This window comes from Buceros rhinoceros, unplaced genomic scaffold (genome assembly GCF_000710305.1).
Source record: "Buceros rhinoceros silvestris isolate BGI_N320 unplaced genomic scaffold, ASM71030v1 scaffold1342, whole genome shotgun sequence".
NCBI classification, from domain to species: domain Eukaryota; kingdom Metazoa; phylum Chordata; class Aves; order Bucerotiformes; family Bucerotidae; genus Buceros; species Buceros rhinoceros.
In genome coordinates, this window is record NW_010400451.1 from 63,450 (window position 1) to 82,467 (window position 19,018).

At 41.6% G+C, this 19,018-nt stretch overlaps 1 protein-coding gene across 1 annotated transcript in view; it reads right to left on the reverse strand.

Annotated features, from left to right (window-relative positions):
- Positions 1-19,018, reverse strand: part of LOC104489656 (protein unc-13 homolog B-like) — a gene marked incomplete at its 3' end in the record, with an annotated part of 132,679 nt that overhangs the window by 61,192 nt on the left and 52,469 nt on the right. Inside the window, exons 10-11 of the mRNA XM_010131841.1 lie at positions 16,915-17,241; positions 15,040-15,130 (exon numbers count right to left, since the gene is read on the reverse strand). Of these exons, the coding sequence (XP_010130143.1) occupies positions 15,040-15,130; positions 16,915-17,241 (418 nt within the window). The remainder of the gene's footprint in view (positions 1-15,039; positions 15,131-16,914; positions 17,242-19,018) is intronic.

The window sequence follows — 19,018 nt, forward strand, 5'->3', positions numbered from 1 at the left end:
AATAGAAGGAACAACTTCAACAAAGCCTGGAAATAAAGGACGTTTCCAGGGCCATAAATGCAGTAAGATTCAAGGAGTGTGATCTTGGTAAGGTTAATGAAAAAATGAGTGAACATACCACAATGTTTTTGCAGACCTACAAATGTTTAAAGTCTAGGCAGGGATTGATCAGAGACTAGATCTGCCTGCAATGAGTCCTCCTGTATCCCTCTCTCTGAGGATGCTGCTGCCATATGAACTTCAAAAACAATTTCTGAGGCTAGAACAGATCTAGTTCAACACGGAAATTTTTACGGCACAAAATCCTTAAGGGAGTGTTGGTTATAAGTTAGGAAAGCTCAGATTAGAATCATCCTCCACTTGTTTACAGCCATCAGCATCACTCTCAACAAAGCCTTTCCTAAGAGATGTCAGGTAGCCCATTTTAAGTGGCTAAACCTGCCTGCCCCATTCCTTGTCTCCAGGTGGACGTTCACATTCTGGATTTTTGGGATACAAAACCAAATACTACCAGCTCTGCAACCCAGCACTTCACAGAGAAAGCTACGTTATTCCTCATGCAGTAAGTTCCAGACACTGGGGGGCACAAACAAGCCTTACCTTTCTGATACCATGGTCCTTTCAGAGGCAGCACGTAAACCACCTGTCACAGCACACACCAGCTTTCAAAACCAGAGTGAGAGTGTAAAAGCAGAGCTGGGCTAGCACATTGTCTCCTTGTGCCCCAGCAATGACAGACACAAAACCTTCCTTAAATGTGCTCCTGAAAACAAGTGAATGGCCCCAGTTGTCCTTGTCCTGGGTTTTGGCTGCCCACCCGAAAGCATGGAAGCCCGTCTCAAGCTGAACTGTCATTCTCCATTTTTAATCAAGAACAAGAGTTAGAAGATGGACACTTAGGAAATCTATGCTGTCCTCTGCAACTCAGTTGACTTTAAAATTTTACCAGCTGGGTGCCCTCCTTCCAGAAACAAGTATTATAATTGCTTTTAAACTAGAGTCAGCTTGGATATCTTAGGTCAACAAGCAGTGAGGAAGAATTTATAGCAGAGAAAACTCTCCCTCTGCTGCTTCCTCCTTCAAATTACATCCCTCTCTCCCAATGGCATCCAAAATATAAGGACGTGGTATTTCATGAAGTTGGAAAATTACAATCAATGTCTTAATTGCACGCCTAATTAAATAATCAGCATCACTAAAATCCAAAGGCACCTGGGCACAGACATGTGCTGGGGGTGGAAAAACCTGCAATTACAGTCTCAAAGTTGTAATTTATTTTTGGATGAAGAAACCTGGGAAAGAAAAGTTGTAGATACTGTGAAAGACACAACTCAGGTAGACATAACAGCCTTTCAAAAATGAACTCGCTGAGAAAAGCACAAGGAAAGTAAACTATTTCTTTTCTTGTGTTTACAATAGAAATGTTGAGTAACAGGTTTAACTTGTATCAGTGAAAAGCTAGCTTAGACATTTGGAAAAGCTGTTAACCGTAAGTGAGCTTCCCATTGGGAAGCTATAAAATTTCCATCCCAGATGATCTTAACAAGAGGGAGTACATGTATTTTTCAGGAATGCTTTTGAGGAAGGCAGATGGTCTAGTTAATCTCTTCACATACTGCCCAGGTCTTGGTTTTATTGCTGCCTAACTGTATCATTTCAGAACCTGTCTCAGGTAGGAAGCTACGTGGTAACAGGTACACCTGCTAACAGGCACGAAGGTGCGCTAGTCCCCACAGATAGTCTGCACAACAACCCAGCTGTCCACAACACAACCACTTAGTTCAAACACTGTAAAGCATGTTTTCCTTCCTGAGCCTGACAGTGAGGACAGGGAAATGGTCTCTCGCAAAAGGTAGATCCACTGCATCTGGCTACAGGAATTCAGCATCTTGACCCTACAGATCAGCACCCAGTATGAACGTAAAGACAATTCTTTCTCCAGTTGGAGGTAAACCCATTTCTCAGCGAAAAGAGAGGGTGTTCTACTGCTCACTGAACCACAAACTATGTAACATGGTTTTCATCATGTTATTCAAAGCATGACCACATGCATCATTTCTTGTATCACAGCCAGGCCCTGCCATTCCATGCAGTGAATTAAGGAGTCCTCATCAACATATTACTCAAGTAATTCGAGCATTAATTGCTGTTTTCATAGCATACCAGTGAAATGAAAAAGTACCCGTTACAAGTGAGGAACGAGGGCAGAGCCAGGTCAAGACCTTCCTCTGTTTGGACAGCCATTTCAGAGTAACAAAACCTTGGTTCTTCAGAGTACTTGGACCATATCAAACACTATGAAGTCTGGCTTCCACCTGCTTCACTTACTGCTCTGATGGCTTACTTCCAGAATCTTAAATCAAATAACCAGAAATCAATTAATGGATCAGAGGAAGAAGCAATGGAAAACCCCTTTTCAAAAGCCACCATGGCTTGTCTACTATAACAACGCAGCAGAGGAGTAACAACTAATAAGCGGGTGGAGCAATGTCCAGATACTTCTGCTGACAAAGTGCCTCCTCTACCAGCACTCTCCTCATTTGCCACAAGTGCATCATCTTTCACAAAAAACAGGGAAAGAATCTTTTTTACTATCCTACCTTTGTCCTTACGACTCCTGGCTTAAATAATACACTTCTCGGTAGGTAGGAATAATTTTGTGTATTTGTATTTCCTGCAGAAGGTAGAAGTTAAAGAACCAAAATATCTCTCAAATACTTGTTACGAACCGCATATATGCCTCTGTAAGTCTCTGAGGACACTGCTAGCGTAGGCACTGAACAAATAAAAAGGGGCACTGCCACACCATAGCTCTGACAAAGCCAACTCTAGCAATCACAGCCATATGAATAAGCCCAGTCACAGTTTTCGCACCTTCAATAAAAGCACTTGACAGGCTCTGTGCAATGGACCTGAATTAAATGGGTCTAGAAACCCAGTCAGTCTGCTCCCCTGATTTTGAGCGGGACAGTGGAGGCAATTTAATGCAAAAAATAAAAATGCCTGTGTTTAGAAAGTCTCTGCAAGGTGATGAAAATGGCACTACAATCCAGGCTCTGATTAGATAGCTGACTTAAGTAACTCAGAGACCAATTACCTCCTTTGGCAAGGCTGTGACAGGAGGGACAAGCAGAGTTTGTCCAAAACGCACCCAAATACTGAGCAGGGATGGGACAGGAATCGTTCCAGTAGCTGCTGCCTCCGCTCTGTGCTCTCGGGTCATGGAAGCCGCTCCACCGTCACAGAAAATGTAGAAGTGGATGTAACGACATGATGAAAATGGGATGATTCTAGCAGCTGTACACAGATGTGTATTAACTAGCTATTACTACTGTGAGCTAAAATTAGAGCGACTTAATTAGGATGACTAACGTGTATTTGTGTCACACAAATATGAAGGAGAGTTGTACTTGCTGTAAATTAAGTTCCCTAAATTAGGTATAACAAAATTCAGAGTGAATACACCAGCCAATCTATAGATATTTGTGTAGTCAAAGCTGGATCCTTCAAGTACCCGTTATATGAGATATCACAAAAATACTTGTATGCCTTTCAATCTGCTGCACTAACATTATACTCTGAATAAAATTAGAAAACTATATAAACTGCAGTAAAATATAGCACTCAGTTTCTCAATAACAGTTTCTCAAAAATGTGTGTGTAATCTTCAAATACAAGGTGAATATCGACTTATTAACAAAAATAAAACACAGATGGAAACATGGTTAAAATAAAGTGATCTTTTAAATAAGCAATCTCTATTTGTATTCTTGTATGTTAACAACTTAAAAGTATTGACCACAGTGAGGCTAAACAGAGAAATTCGTTCAAGGCTAAATCTGAATTCCGTTCTAGACGAATAGCTCTATTACCTCCTTTTAGTACACATCACCTAATTGTCTTGATATTCTCTGTGCCTTTTCAAGGTCTCCTAGAAAATAATTTTCCAGTGCTAGCTTTTAAAAACTTATAATGAATATAGGTTCAATTGCAATTTACTGTCTGAATAAGCAACTGAAATCCCACAGGAAATTCTAAAAATCTCATTTAAAAATAAACCTGTTTACAATCTACACCATATTTTCTGAAACCGTGACCACTTGAACATTTTTCAGAAAATAAAATTGTATCTTATGACAGGTTCGTTGCCAGGCGTGAGTCACTAATAACTACTGCTCTTCAAGAAACCCTTCACACACAGGCTAGCATCCTTCATATCCACCAGGCAACTGCGTGGAAAACCCACCGTCCAAGAGGGGCTGCAGCATGATTTTCACAATTTCACTTCAGTGACAGTATCTGAGTAGTCAGTACCCCTCCTACACACCTCTGAAACCCACAGGGTCCTACAACACGGCACAGCTCGGCAGCAAAGACAGGCAGGTGGGCAGCGTGAACACGGGGAGGCCACGCTACAAGAAACAATTACGGAGGCTGTGGTTCCACGGACATTTCTCACAGCCTACTTAGAGGTTTCCTGGATGATGAAGTCCCGTTCTTGGCTCCCACAGGCAACTGTCACACAATAGCTTTCTTAAACAGACCCATTTTTAGATTAATTAGAAAAAGAAAGGGCAAAGAAACCCCTTTGGAAGCTGTTCACTAACAATTAGAAGAATCACTTTCTGATTTCTAGCCTGAGCTTGTTCATAACCAGTTTATACCCTTCTGTTCTTGTGCTAACATTAACCTTTAGCTTAAATAGCTGTAAACTTGCCAATATTTACTCCCATGCTCTATTAGTACATGGCAGCAACATCCGCTCTCAGCTTCCAGCCTGCTAAGCTGAGCTGTACTTGTTTGGTCTCACCTCACACATCCTCACCACCTCCCCTCCCAGGACTGCCCCCAGAGTCCCCTCTCCCACTTCTATAAGCTATTCTCTGATTTTTGCAATAGTCCCCATTTTTTTCCAAATCATTTGCTGGTTTCCTACACAGCATATTAGAAATATTACAGAAATGCAGCCAGCTGAGACCCACTGCCCATCTAGTCCGCCATGGAGCATAAAGCAGCGTGCCATTAGTGTTTTTACTAATTTCCCGTTTGCCAGGCAGTACCACTTTCTTTCCTAATTATTTCCACAGCTTCACACTCTAGCGAGGGCCAGCTAAATAAGTCCATAGTTACCCAGAAGAGCCCTTTCTTCTCCCTTCCTGACCCAATGCATGAGAGTGGCTTAAAGAGGATGCTCTTTTTAACAGGTTCCTCCCACAGCCCAGAGTATAGCATTGCTGCTCACCTGGAACCTCCCCAACCTATGAGCCTGAAGGCACAAGCCACCCTGTACAGCAGGAGACTCACTGCCTACAGCGCCCCAGTAAATTACCACTCAGGCTTATCACACCCCTACGGCACCTGGTACCTGCACACTTGAGCAGCAGATGAAAATCTCAAGCTACATTTGGGAAATTGCCCCAGCTTTTTGCTTAAACTAACTTTAGTTTTATAGCACACAAAGGATGACACTGACAATGAGCTCAGGAAATTGTGCCTGCAGAACAGATATTTGCTGCCTTGATGTCCCCAACCATCTTTCAGCCCAGGACTCATGTTACAAACCCGGTACACAGACTGCCAGGACAGGCTGCTGGCATTTCCTTTTAGGTTCAAAAGCCAAGGAGAGGAAGAACTGGTCCAACCTTTACCACACGGAGGTTTCAGATTAAACCAAGGGGGAACCACCAAAAAGCCCTTTGGAAAGTGTCAGTGATTAACTATCACAGCAATGGAAATTAATCCAAAGTCTGACACAGATCAGGGTCATCTGACCAGTCATCCACAACATCATAGAATTGTTCAGACACTAAACAGGGGCAGACAGTAGACAACTTGTTGGTGGCCATGACATGGTTTAAAAAGCCCGTTAAGGATGCCAAGAAAGGAGTTTGGATGCAAAAAAAAATTTTGTATCACCCTGCAATAACAACATCCTAACGGGCAGTATTCATTTGCTGTATCACAAGACCTTCAAGTGGCTTTAATTGACATTAAAACGTGTAGAAAATAAAAATGTTACTCTATTTTACATACTACGTACCGTCAGCCAGAACAGGAGTCCTGCTATCTTCAAGCATTACATTAAATATTATTTAACAGCAATTCTACTTCCAAATGCCACTTTTACAGTTGGGGGGTGTGTGGGGGCGAGAACAATCATCTTCCTTAAATCCAGATGCACAGTACTAGAAGATTCAAGTTACAACAACCTTGCACAACTCCAAAAATGAGCTCAGAAGTATGCAAGACAACCCTGCCCTATATTTAAACAAGCTGTGTAACCATGCAGCCTGGAAAACAAGCAAGAAACAAGTGAAACAGAAACAACACTAAAAGACAAAAATGTCACGTACCAAACACCTTTTCCTGACCTATTGCCTTTTTCTATGAAGTTATGATGTTATTCAAAGTATTTGCTAACACTGCATGAATAGCTAATGCTTCGTTTATGACGCTCTCAGCCACTGCTACTTAGCTCAGCTTCTCCCCAAGTCCTTCGCTTTGCAAGCTAAGGCCCACTGCTACCTCTGCGGCGCAGCATTTCTTGTACAGATTGCTTCAGTAATACACAACACTGGGAAATATCCCCTCCTCCCACACAGAGCCTTAAAAATAAGAGTGTGAAGTCTGGCTCTCCCAAGAGCCAACACTATTTTTAAGGGCTGCATATGTGGCAGGTAGGAGTCCCCCCACCCACCTCTCCCATTGCACCCCTATTACTCCAATGCTAGATGAAGCTCCCTCAATTTCTACTCATGAGCAGCGCATGTGAGCGCCATGTCAAGGTGGTCAGGACACCACAGGTTTTTGTGCCCCACCATCCATCAGATACAAGCCTCTATCAACAGACCACACTGCTGTAATTCCTTCTGTGATGACATGCCCAAAACAAGGGGCAAAGACAGGAGTTTTGCAATGGTCGCCTCGGCTTCAACATTTTCACTGTTCTTCTACAGCCTTTAGTATATACTATTTAGAGGATCTGGGTTCTACTTTTCCTGACAGTTTCAGGCAATTGCTGCAGCATCTCCTGGAAAAGACAAGCGCTTGCTCGACAAAGTATTCAGAAAAGTCTTGGTACAAATGTAAATGCAAGCTGGGCAACACCAGAAGAGCTTACTGTGGTTCATCCTGGTTCAGCGGTGCTCTGAGCACCTGCATAGTTCCTTCAGCCTGCCGCACCTAAGTCACTGCTGGCGATAACCAGACAGAAATTGCTGTGACCTGACTGCCTAAGAGAAACACTGCCAGAGACAAAAAGGTAGCAATTCCAGGTACATAGTCTAACCGGGTACCTAGGAGCTGTAGAAGACACAGGTCATCTATCCACATCACCAGCCCACTGCTGCCACCCACGCCTTGCTGTCTGATCAGCAGAGGTACAGGTTCCATGGAGAGGAAGGAAAGTAAGACAACTCTTCCTCCAGAAAACATCAATTTATCAGAATCAAAACCTGTTTTACAGGACCATTTGAACAGACAAATTTGAACAGAAAATTGACCATATGAACGGACAAAGTGACAAATTAGAACAGGAATATTTCTCTGGTCTAAGATGTCCAAACAGGGAAGGGAGCACAGGGACGAGTCATTCCCTAGAGAAGTGTTACAACTTAGCAGTCAGTGCACTCTCCTAAACCATAGGAAACTTAGGCTAAAATCTCTAATATCTCCCAGTTTAGATCAGGAATTGGAGTCCCGTTCCCCCCTTATTCTAGATGTAGTCTATCTTAAAGCTGGCTCTCCCATCTGTCATGTCCCAGTCGATCTCAGAAAGCCAAAACCAGAAAATCTAACCTGCCACCCACCCTGAGAAAACCGCAGTCTCTGCAAAAGCAACAGCCACTTCCCATCCAACTTCACTCCAGAAGTCAAATACTAACACACAAAGTTTTTCAAGTTGGAAAAAAAAAAAAAAAGAGACAACAGCAGACCATTCAAACACATAACAGTACTGTCATTATGACCTCCTTACAAGTCAGAGAACAGAAGCACACAGTTCAGCCAATCCGGATTTCTTGAACTTAACGTGCAGTGCTGGCACAAAGTAAGAGACACACCCGACTGTGAAACATCCTGTCTGCAAACTATGCCCCAGATGCTGAACAAACCCCTCCCCTTTCTTTTTAAGGAAATCAGTAGAATAAACACTGGAAGAAAAGTAAATTACACTTGGATTCCCATTCAAAGGCTTCGTAAGAATTTTGACTTAGGGATGCACATATATGTATTGACTTAGATTGACTTAAAACACATTTATGTATTTTAATACATATCAATACATAGATGTGTTAAAAAACTAGAGAAACAAAGCTATAGTCCTGAATACTACTATATATCAGGAAAAAAAAAAAACAACATGCCAGAATTCTTAACCTTCTAGTGGAGGCTACCCCCGGTCTTTTGAGCCCTCAGGAGGTTTGCAGTGAAAAAGTGAAATAGCGTTATAGGAAAGTTAGCTATCCACTCTGCAAACTCTGTTACCACTAAGAAAGCTCCCCGGGTTTGCTTGTTTTCTAACCAGCCACAGGAAGGTATGGAGGGACTCTGTCACTGAGGAGTACAGATGTCCTGTGTGCCAGGGAATACAGACCAGCAACACCAAAGCTGTGTTTTAGTAGAGGTGAGTAGAAGTTGAATGTCAGTACATTGACATGTACTTGCAGAAAATCCTGCTAGCAACCAGAGTCCTAGCTGCTGTGGTCATTATGAGAACCGTTTCTGACCAGCATGCTGCTCCTCAAGAGAGCATCTCTCAGTTTTAGTGTAACTACTCGCAAAAGGGCAACCCTGCTGATTTTTCCCAATAGAGATAAGGTTATTAAAAAGCTACTCAAAAATCACAACAGCAGCTAACAAACGCACAACACTATTTTCTTGTGTGTACATACAAATTATAATCTTTTCTGTAACATAACTGTGAACATTCATTACAAAACAGGTTAAAAAAATGATAGGAGGTCTCAGAGAATCTCAGTGTGGATAAATAAACGTGTTTTATTCCAAACAGATGCAAATATGCAGATTTCATATTTAGGACACTTGGAGATGAAAGTGGCTTTTCCTAAGGTACAGCATGTCAGCTGAACCTTTCCTCTCAAAGCTCCAACCAGAAGAGACACAGGTCGTTCAAGCTCCAGGGAATCACCCAGCACTAAAAGCTGCCTTGGGAGAGCCATGAAGGGCTGTGGGTAGTCCCACAAGGCTTGCCAGTCTGCAAACTCAGCTGCAACACAGGGAAATAAGATTATAGCATGGGAAGATAGTAGAACACTTCCACTACTCTTGGATTCAAATGCTTTCTAAACAATTACTGTTGTGCAATTCCTAAGGGATCTTAGGCAGAAAGCCGCCTACGCCTTTTACAGATAAGGTATGCAGAAAGCATTTGACCGTCACTGCGAGCGCAGCCCCCTGACAATAGACAGTCTGCACTACAGCTGGAGTGACCCTCGGATCACGCCCTGCCTACACCGACCTGCTCTCCCCTCTGGTGTAGGAACAGCAATTTCATGCGCACAAGGGTGTTCTACTGATTTCCCCACCAACCGTGGTCCCTGGGGCCTTTGATCAGCAATGTAGTATGTTGGTGGAGGTTAAAGATAACCCTCAAAAATACGGCAGGTAGAAAAGAAGGAAGACATTTAACTGGAGGTATAGCTCTTCTGCATGAAGAGAAGTTTCTGGTAACTCTGTTGAAGTCACAGTGCTTCAGTTTGCTTCTTTGCCACTGTGTGGGAAGCTTTGAAAATGCAGAGCTTACTCATCTTCACGGGACTGATAAAAAGACACCTAGGCAACAAAGCTGAAGTGAAATAAAACGCGAAAAGTAAACTACTGCATGGACTGCACAGTTCATGACAGGTAGAAAGGGATAATTTCTCATCTTTTGGTGACTGGTTCAAAGCAGGCATGTCCCCCAATAGCCATCTGAGCTGTTGGACATTACAGGGTTTTACTGATTAAAGGGCCTGGATTCCCATGTGTGGAGTGGGGGCAGGCAGACAATTTACAATCCAATTAGCAACCAGAAATGGCACCAGTTAGTGACTTGCTGGTCTCCTCTCTAACAGTGGAAGTCCAGAAAGGACTCTTCATGGCACCCCACAGCTACACAAGGGAATAGTGGTGGTTGGCACCAACAGCTTTCTTTCTCCGAAATAAAACTAGGGCTTCACACTCCAATACCACCAACACAACACCCTCCTGAACCAAGGTTTTTAAAAGTGAGACCCTGATGGTTCTCTTTGCAGGTGCTTGATCAGAAGTGCTGACTGGAAAACTACAGGACACGGAAAAATAAAACTGAGAATACAACTGGGTACCTGTAAGACTAGAAGAGAACAGTCATTTAGACTCCCCACTGAAGTTGCTTATCATATTCCAGAGAAACAATGTCATGAACTACTCTGCCATCTTGGATGTAATCTAGTTACACAGCAGTCAAAAAATACAGACTATTGACATTTAACAGGGAAAGACAAGGATTAAAATCATTAGTACAAAATGGCATCTAGAAGAATAAAAAACAAAGAGGAAACATTGCTTCATGACTTTGCTTTGGAATGAAAACAAGTAACTTGATCATATTTAATCACCTGACATAAAAGAGGAAAACCATGCATGACTTTTTCCCCCATAAACAAATTCAATACAAGCAGATAAAATCCCAGACCCCAAACCCTCTTGTAATACTTAAATATATTTGAAAGAATTGATAAGAGAGGCAATCTGATGATTTGACTGAATTCTTTTTCTTCTGCAGTCTACCAATTCTTCCACACAAAGCTTAGTTTCAAATTTGTTTAATTTTAAATGTCACACAGCTGTGTCCCAAGCTGAAGGCTATTTCAGTTAAAGAGGGCCGCAAGTTGAAGATGCAATAGCTGTGTGTTTATTCTTCTTCTGGAAAAGAAGCTCCCACAAAGGGACTGCAGCAGACGAGCTATCAATTAATCCCTCTTTGCAGACAAGGTTCTAAGTGTGAAGGTGAAAATTGAGTCATTCCTCTCAGGGCTGAAAATCCTAGCTTGATTCTGGCATAATTAAGTTTCCTCTTCATAAACACGGAAAGGGAACAAGCAAAACAGTGAAAGTGAAGAAAAAAACGTGCATGGTACCACAAAGCTCTTTTAACATGCACAGTTACAAATTTCTGTGCCATTTTATTACTGTCAAGTCTTAATTAAAATACTACATTTCTCTGACTCATGGTGCTGTAGGATGCTTGTATATTATTCACATGAATATTAATCCCTTCCCAGGTAGGAGGCTGAATTGCTCAGGGGATTTATAATCACATCACATATGGAAGCTTCTTGAGCATCTTTCTCTTTTTTTTTATTTCTTTCTTTCAAATTTCAGCCAGATCATTAACAATTAAGAGTCACAAGAACCATTTCAGTAGTCCATGTGAAAGAAATCTAGCAGTCTGGATCCAAGCTGGAGCTCCATGTGTATTAATGAAATGATGCCACATACTGAGGGGGACACAGAAAAGAGCTGGAGGCATCGCTTTGAACACAAAGGACACAAGCAGCTGCTCTAAGCACCAACACAAAGAAGAATGATACTGCTCTTGAAAGCTTCCAAGTAATGATAGAAGATGGAAAGCTGTTAACAGGGTCGTGAGAGAAATGAGACATGACCTTTTCTAGCTACCAGCAGAATCATCTGGTTAGACTATGATCACAGGGACCCTTAAAGTCCTAAAACTTATCTGAATCATATCTGGATCATGTCTGGAATCACATCATTGATTTTCAAACATCTAGGAATGAGCTGACGATGCACAAGGGGCAGAAAGCAATGAGTAGAGGTGCTCTTCTAGATTTGAGTAAAAGTACAGATAGAAACAAGGATGCAATTGCATCTGAGAAACCTGTGACAGTCTTGATACCTTAGAAGGAAAGGAAATGAATTAGACAAGCTAGAAAAACACTTTGTAATTCAAGAACACAAACTAATAAAAACTCATAAAATCAGTAGGTAGAGCTCATGAGAAAGAGGCTTAAAAGACCACGGAGTTTAGGAAGCCATTAACAGTTAATGAAACAGCATTAACAGGCAAAAATCACAGGACATACAATGACAGAGCCCTCCCCCTCTTCAGAGGGCTTGAACCCTCTTCAGGAAGTTTTTAAGGACAAGCATGACTGCACAGGAAAGAAATCAAAAGGCTAAAGTAGAGATTGAAACACCTAGCAGTGAACACACAATATGACAAAAAAACAATGGCTGCTACTCATCAGAAGACAAAGCTATCATCAGATGGCTTTAAGAAGGCTGGAATATTGAACAGCATAATTGCTTCAAGTCTTCACCGACAGACACAACTGCAGTCAGGCAGCTGACAGAATTAATATTGGGTTTTTTTTTTTGAAAAAGCTTAAGCAAGTTATAAAAAACAGGCTGCAGTAAAGTAAAACAAATTCGAAAGCAAACAGATAAGGTAGTTTTATCTAAGCTGCCCCTGACAAATCTCTATTCTCAGGTACTAGGCTGCAACATTGACAATCACACAGTACTAAGAACTTGAAAAACAGGCAGCACATTTGAAGATTTGAAAAGGGCAAAGCAAGCACTTATCCTTAAAAAACAGGAAAAAGAGGACTTGGATAATTATGAAAGCGCTAACTTGACTCTTCCCTCCCCTCCTGGGAACTGAAGACTGGAACAAATAATCAAATTATTTGCAAATCTTCTGGAACATAAAAAGGAGAGAAATAACAGCGAGCATGGTTTTGTCAGGAGTAGGAACTGTGTCCAATGCATTTAACTCCGTTCTACGACAAGGTAAATTAGTCTTAGGGGCAGAAGAACAGTAGAAGTTTTACATCCTGAGGTCTGGGCGAAACTGCTGAAATAGATGCAAACCCACCGGAAAAGAAAAAATTATACTCAGTGTAGCCGAACTCAAAGAATGTATCAAGCAGGATCCCTCAGGCAGCTCTGGTAGCACACAGCCTGGCGGTTTGCGTACTGCACAACTTTTTCACATACAGCTTGAAGGATTTGTAGGCATAACAGATGAGGAAGAGAGAGACAGCAATGTGCTTAAGGAGTGAAAAAAATTCTGTAAGAATAAGTGCAAAGCCACATTCAGCTGTAATTCAACACAAATATAGGCTAGGGAACAACTGACAAACCCCATCTTCAGAAGGAACCTCAGCTCTGGAAAGGGTAAGAGGCTAACTATGCATTAGCATTAGTTTGCAATAAAAAGGCACTATCACATCCTGATAACTTGGGATATCGGGATCACAGCTTGGAGAACAAAATCTTTGTTGCTGTATAGTGCATATGAGCTGCCTCTCAGCTGGGTTTCTGCATTCAGCTTTGGACCAGCACTTCAGGAAAAACAAAGAAAGGAAAGAAAAACAGAAAAAGACAGGCTCCTTAAAGAATACCTAAAAAAAATGACAAGAAAAGGCTAAAGGGTCATTTAGAGAACATGAGAGCAGTGGGTGGGGCTTTGTCCTGTTTGCAGCAGCCCTTCGCTATTCCAGAGAGGAAGGAAGCCAGTTCTTCTCCTTTACTCCTTGTCCTCATCATGACAAATGGGCTTATAGGACACAAGGGAGATCCAGAGCAGAGGTCAGCAAAACCCTTTGGACAGTAAAAACAGCTAAGTCCAGGAGGAAACATCCATCTCTCACATTTTTTGTTTTAAGGGAATTTTGGATCAATGGTTAGGAGTAGTCAAGGCAAAGTAAATCATGATATTTTGCTATCCAAACTAAACCAGTCATCTCAAAGCATGTCTTCCTTCCAGCTCAGCAGAAACACAAAGACTAATGGCCTTTGTACTCTCTCAGAAAAAAACATAGATGTCCAGGGAGAGGCATCACTGAATCTCTTGTCCCTTCTAGCATGCTTGTGCACTTGTTTTCCGTAAGGCACAGAACTGAACTGCTCTGCTTGCACGCTCTACACAACCACAACAGAAGTTCCTTTTCTTCTTAGATTCTAACGCTGTTCTTAAATTTCACTTTACACATCAAACTGACAGTTTTGACCCAAATCCCTTTTGCTCAGAAGTGAAGTAACACAGTAAATCATTGTTAGATGGGAGAGAATTAATAATCCAGACAAGCAACGAGAAAAACTATTTCTGCTATAGGACTTCAGATGCCTCTGCAGATGAAAAGAAAAAAAACAACAAAACTGTTTTCTAAAAATTTGCAACAAACCCATAACAGAAAGAAATGTCCTGCTACTAATAGACAGATACTGTAAAATAATTTTTTATAAAAACAAACCAAGAGAGCTCTAGAAGAAAGTAGCATTTTTAAACGAAATATAACTCTGCATTTTGTGTAGTAGGCAATAATTTATCATCCATAGAATATGAACACCATATGTTATCTTTCTGTGGGCATACAGATGGATGAAAGCATAAGAGTTTTTTTTAAAAACAACAACAACAACTTTTTTGGTCTTAATCGCTATTTTCTAAAACATGAGTGTTTATACTGTTGAAGAAAATGTCACAACCTTTTCCTTTTGACTTTCCAAAGCAAGATTATTTATTTTTAAACCTTATTTTCACGAGATGGAAATACCAAGACTTATTATACACCCACTTGCAATTAGTATATATAAAAATATTTGATATGTAGTTTCCCAAGGACCATTTTCACATGACAAATAATACAGATAACTCCTACTAAGCTAACAAGCTATCCTCAAGTTGCCTTGAGAAAAAGTCTTTATTTCAAACGCTTGAACACAAATCATTTAGTCTCAGACATAATTACTACTAATTAACAATTCAGAGCTTATTTTTTCTGCTTCTGCATCTTTTCTGATATTCACCTCTAGTTCCACACAATGATGTTCAAAACGTTTGGCAGAATTAGATAGCTCTAACACCATCACAACATGCTGTAGTCCTACACAATAAATTCGACCAAATTTTTGCCTGCAAAACATTGAAACTGTAAGAGGTGTCTCACAAGGAGGAAGAAATGAAACCTTCAGCCACGGATCTAGAACCTGGGTAGCACAGAGAAGGAGCGAAGCAATACTCCATCCTACCTCTTGGAGCTGCAGTCGAACTTTGCTGATGGCTCTGATCCAGCGGACTCTTGCTGGAGGAAACGGTGGTGGCTCACTGTCACCATGGTAGCTTAAAGGCAAGAAACAGAAAATCACTATATGAAAAAACACTCATCTGTACCATTAAAGATTTGATGTTACAGGCTGCAATCGCAACTTCAGCTCTGGAAGCTGAAGTAACCAAGAAGCTCCAGTCAACACAGCCCTACACATGCTCTGGGAAGAGAGAGGTTAAAACAGTGGTAGCCTTATACGCAGGAACTGTCTTGGAAACTGATGACCTGAAAGATAAAAGCTAGGATACAATCCAGCCCCAGGAGTAAGATGATGTTGCTCAGAACATCAAAAAAGCAGTCCAAGATACCTGATCAAGCCAGTTCAGCACACTGGTATCATGACTACACACAAAGAGGCAGATGGAAGATTTCCCATCCCCGTGCCTGTTGCACGTCCCTTCTAACCACTGCCTCTTCCTACTCTCCCCGACTGCTACACATTTACAGCCTCTCTTCAGAGGAAACCCTGGCAAGAGGGCTCAGCTCTGGTTTTCCCCACTCACTGCACTGTTCTCACTCCTCCCTTTCCTACAGCTTTTCAAGGGGCCATACTCAGCTGACAGCAATGCTCCATAACTCAGTGCCCCACAGCAAGTTTTACACACCCTAACCTCATGACACACTGGGCCTTTGGTTGCATTCTTACTTTGGTATGTTGTGGAGGTGTAAATCACCAAAATAAACCACCTTTCCCTGTCTGCAAAGTACCTCAGCACTGCTGACAGTGTATATAAAAAAGACATAGCTGGGAACAACAGGCATCCCTGTGTAGCATCTAGCTCAGGTGCAGCTCTAAGGATTGACATTCATCAGTGCAGTCCCATGCACACTTCATGGAGTCAGGAAAGCATCACCAGAGAGTGGAGGGAAAGGGAGCCAGTGATGCAGGAGTATTCAAGCTAGTTGCCTAAATTAGCCTGAAGCAGACTATGTGAATAACCTTCCCTGTGAACATATATAGGCCAGCCATTCTGGGACAAGACTCCTCCTGCTCTGTGAGGAGAGGAAGAAAGTGAGTCAGAGTTTAAAAACAGTTTAACACTTTTTCTAGCCTTGTTTTCCCTTTTTCTAACTGAAGCAGATGAAAACAATCCCGCCTGCTTATGAAAGTATAACCATGCCCACGCTAGGGGCCGCAATGACTTGATTACCTCAAGGAAAAGACGTCACTCTCAAAGTTAAGTAGTGAAATTCGAAATTCCTGTAAACCCTGTACAAAACCCAGCACATTCCTCCCCCAAACTTCTCTGAAATACTTTTGAAGGCTGTTTTCAATACTGCTGACAGCTTGGAAGGACCAAGTGCAAGGACATGAAAAGCTGCCACTGTGAGTCAGAGGAACATGTCTACTCACATTGTAATTCTACAACCTACAACTACATAAACACTAACTCTAATTGCGGTAGCCTACTACACGAGAAAGGAACTAGTGTAGACCCAACCATGACTACACGTAGTTCTTGGTTGCTTAAACATACGCTTGACCATACAGCAGCTATCTTTGGGCCACACCACATTCTTCAAACCAGAAGCAGAAAACATAGCAAATGAGCTTCAGGGCAATAGCCAGTTTTTCTCTTCACATACAGAGCAAAGACAGTTCAAGCTTAGCCAATGTCTCATAAGTAACTGGTCCTGCACAGAAAGATGTTTCACAGATCAACAACATCAAGTGAGTTGTTACATAACAAACCGGGACAGGCTGCAAGAACAGTGTACATAATTTGCCCCAGCAAATAGCAAAAGAGGGAATCCTCTTTGAGTTACTTTAAAAGAACTCATTAACAGTTTCACCTACCTCAGTTGGGCTCCTCCATCAACATCCTTGGGCTTCTCAAGTTCCAGAGGTACCTTAGCTGCAGAATGTTCGGTATGTTTCTCCTCTGCCTCGCAGACCTTCTCCTCCTCTCCTTTGCCACAGGGCTCCTCTTGTTCCCTGAGCCATGCCTGACCATCCTTCTGGTGGCTGCCTGAACTGTGATAGGAATGATCCGACTCTCTTTCCTGGTGATCATCTTCTTGCTCAGAGCCATGGGCACTTTCATGGGAATGGTCCAGCTCACTTAGGTGAGAGCTTCCCTGGCTGACATTACAAGAGGAGCCGTATCTACTACTGCCAGCAGGACTATGAGAGAATAAGAAAGCCCATCAGGAAAAACAGCAGCTTGGAGAAATGCAAAGCAATCTGCACACATAATGAACTGAGAGAGGCACTAAATGTTACTGAAAAGACATGTTACAAAGTCATATTTTTAACTATGATGTTCCCTCAACTAGATCTAGACTTCTGAACCTCAAAATCTTAGTAGGCAGTAGAAATACCTCATACACAGCCTGCCAGCATATAGGCCATATATGCCAATTCTTGCACCAACTGAATACTTACATCAGCTAGAAACTGCCAGCGAAGATACTCTAATAACCAGACAGGGATAAGAATGGAAATATAGCAATTCAGAGTGGAAGTGTTTCTGTCTTCAGCAGTTTCACTGCAGCTAAGGTCTTTATCATGACCAATTAAGCTGACTGTTAAGAATTACAGTTAACTAAAAGTTAACTTTATTTCTACATAATACAATATCTTTATGATAAAATACTTTATCAAGAGTATCAGCTTAAAACTTTTTACAGAATTAGAGCATTTGTTCAAAGGCAAATCACATGTCTCATTCCAACAGAGCTTTTTCAAGGATTAAATTCATATTAAAAAAACAATGCCAGAGGGACATGATATCTCTGATTCAAGACGCCACTTCCAGGACTGAATTCCTAGAATCCTCACACAAAATACAGTGGATGGAGATTTCTCATGCAGTCAAGATAACTTTGGCCAAGAATTAAGAAATGCTGATGTTACTCTCACTTGGACACTGAGGAGAATTTGAAGCCGGATAGGAAGTTTTGGGAGTGCAGTGTAGCATCAGAGGCACAAGTTTCACTTACATTATACAGAGATATAAGTTCAGTGAGTCTCTGTTTTGATTTTTGTAACTTAACAGATGCACAAGACTGAATACAGACTCATGAAACACCAATACCTTCCTTTAGTGGTTTTCCTAACTGCATGAATTGCACAGATTTTAGGAAGAGCAAGCATTAGAGTACCTTCACTGATATCTCTGAAAATGTTTTAAAATCTTCAGTAACAGGAAATGGACCTAATCAGTTCTATGATACATCAGCAGTAAGTTAAATACCTCTCTAAAATTAAAAGTCTTTACCTTGCATCTTGAAAAGAAAACGTTCATTCCTTCCATTTTACCTACTGTTACCTTTTTTAATTTTTTTGAGCAAATGCAACATAATTATTACTAAACAAGAAAGCAAAGTGAATTGCATTCAGCAGAACTAACACTCAAAGAATGTAGCTTCTGAGAGGCTAACGAAATTAGCACTAGAAGCATCTCATTCAGTGGGACACAGCATAAGAACGAGCAATTCAATTACACTTATAGAAAGAAGAGTGGAGAAAGGTGAGGAAACAGTGTAAGGGCTTGTACATCACTAGTCACGGCAGTTTGCCACATCCTCTGCGACAGCTACCAGGAATACTACAAACACTTGACAACAACTAGGGGATGGGATGGAGCTACAAACATCAGACACCAAGGCCAATACCTACTGCTGCAGTATTGCATTATAAATGGTCAAAACCTCGAAACCATTTATCATGCCTCATTTGTAACTAGCCTTTTCTCATTCTGTTGTTCCACGCTATTCAGATCTGCAGCCTGTGTGCTAGGGTGAAGCATGGCTCCACTGGGAGCTGAATCAAGCTCAGTTTCCTTCAGTTCAGGCTGGTCCAGTGCATGCTCTTCTGCCCGATCATCTTTATGCAGTTCACCTGAAACCACATCCTGCTGATCTTCTGACTCTTTATCGAACTTCTCTCCCAGCTCTTT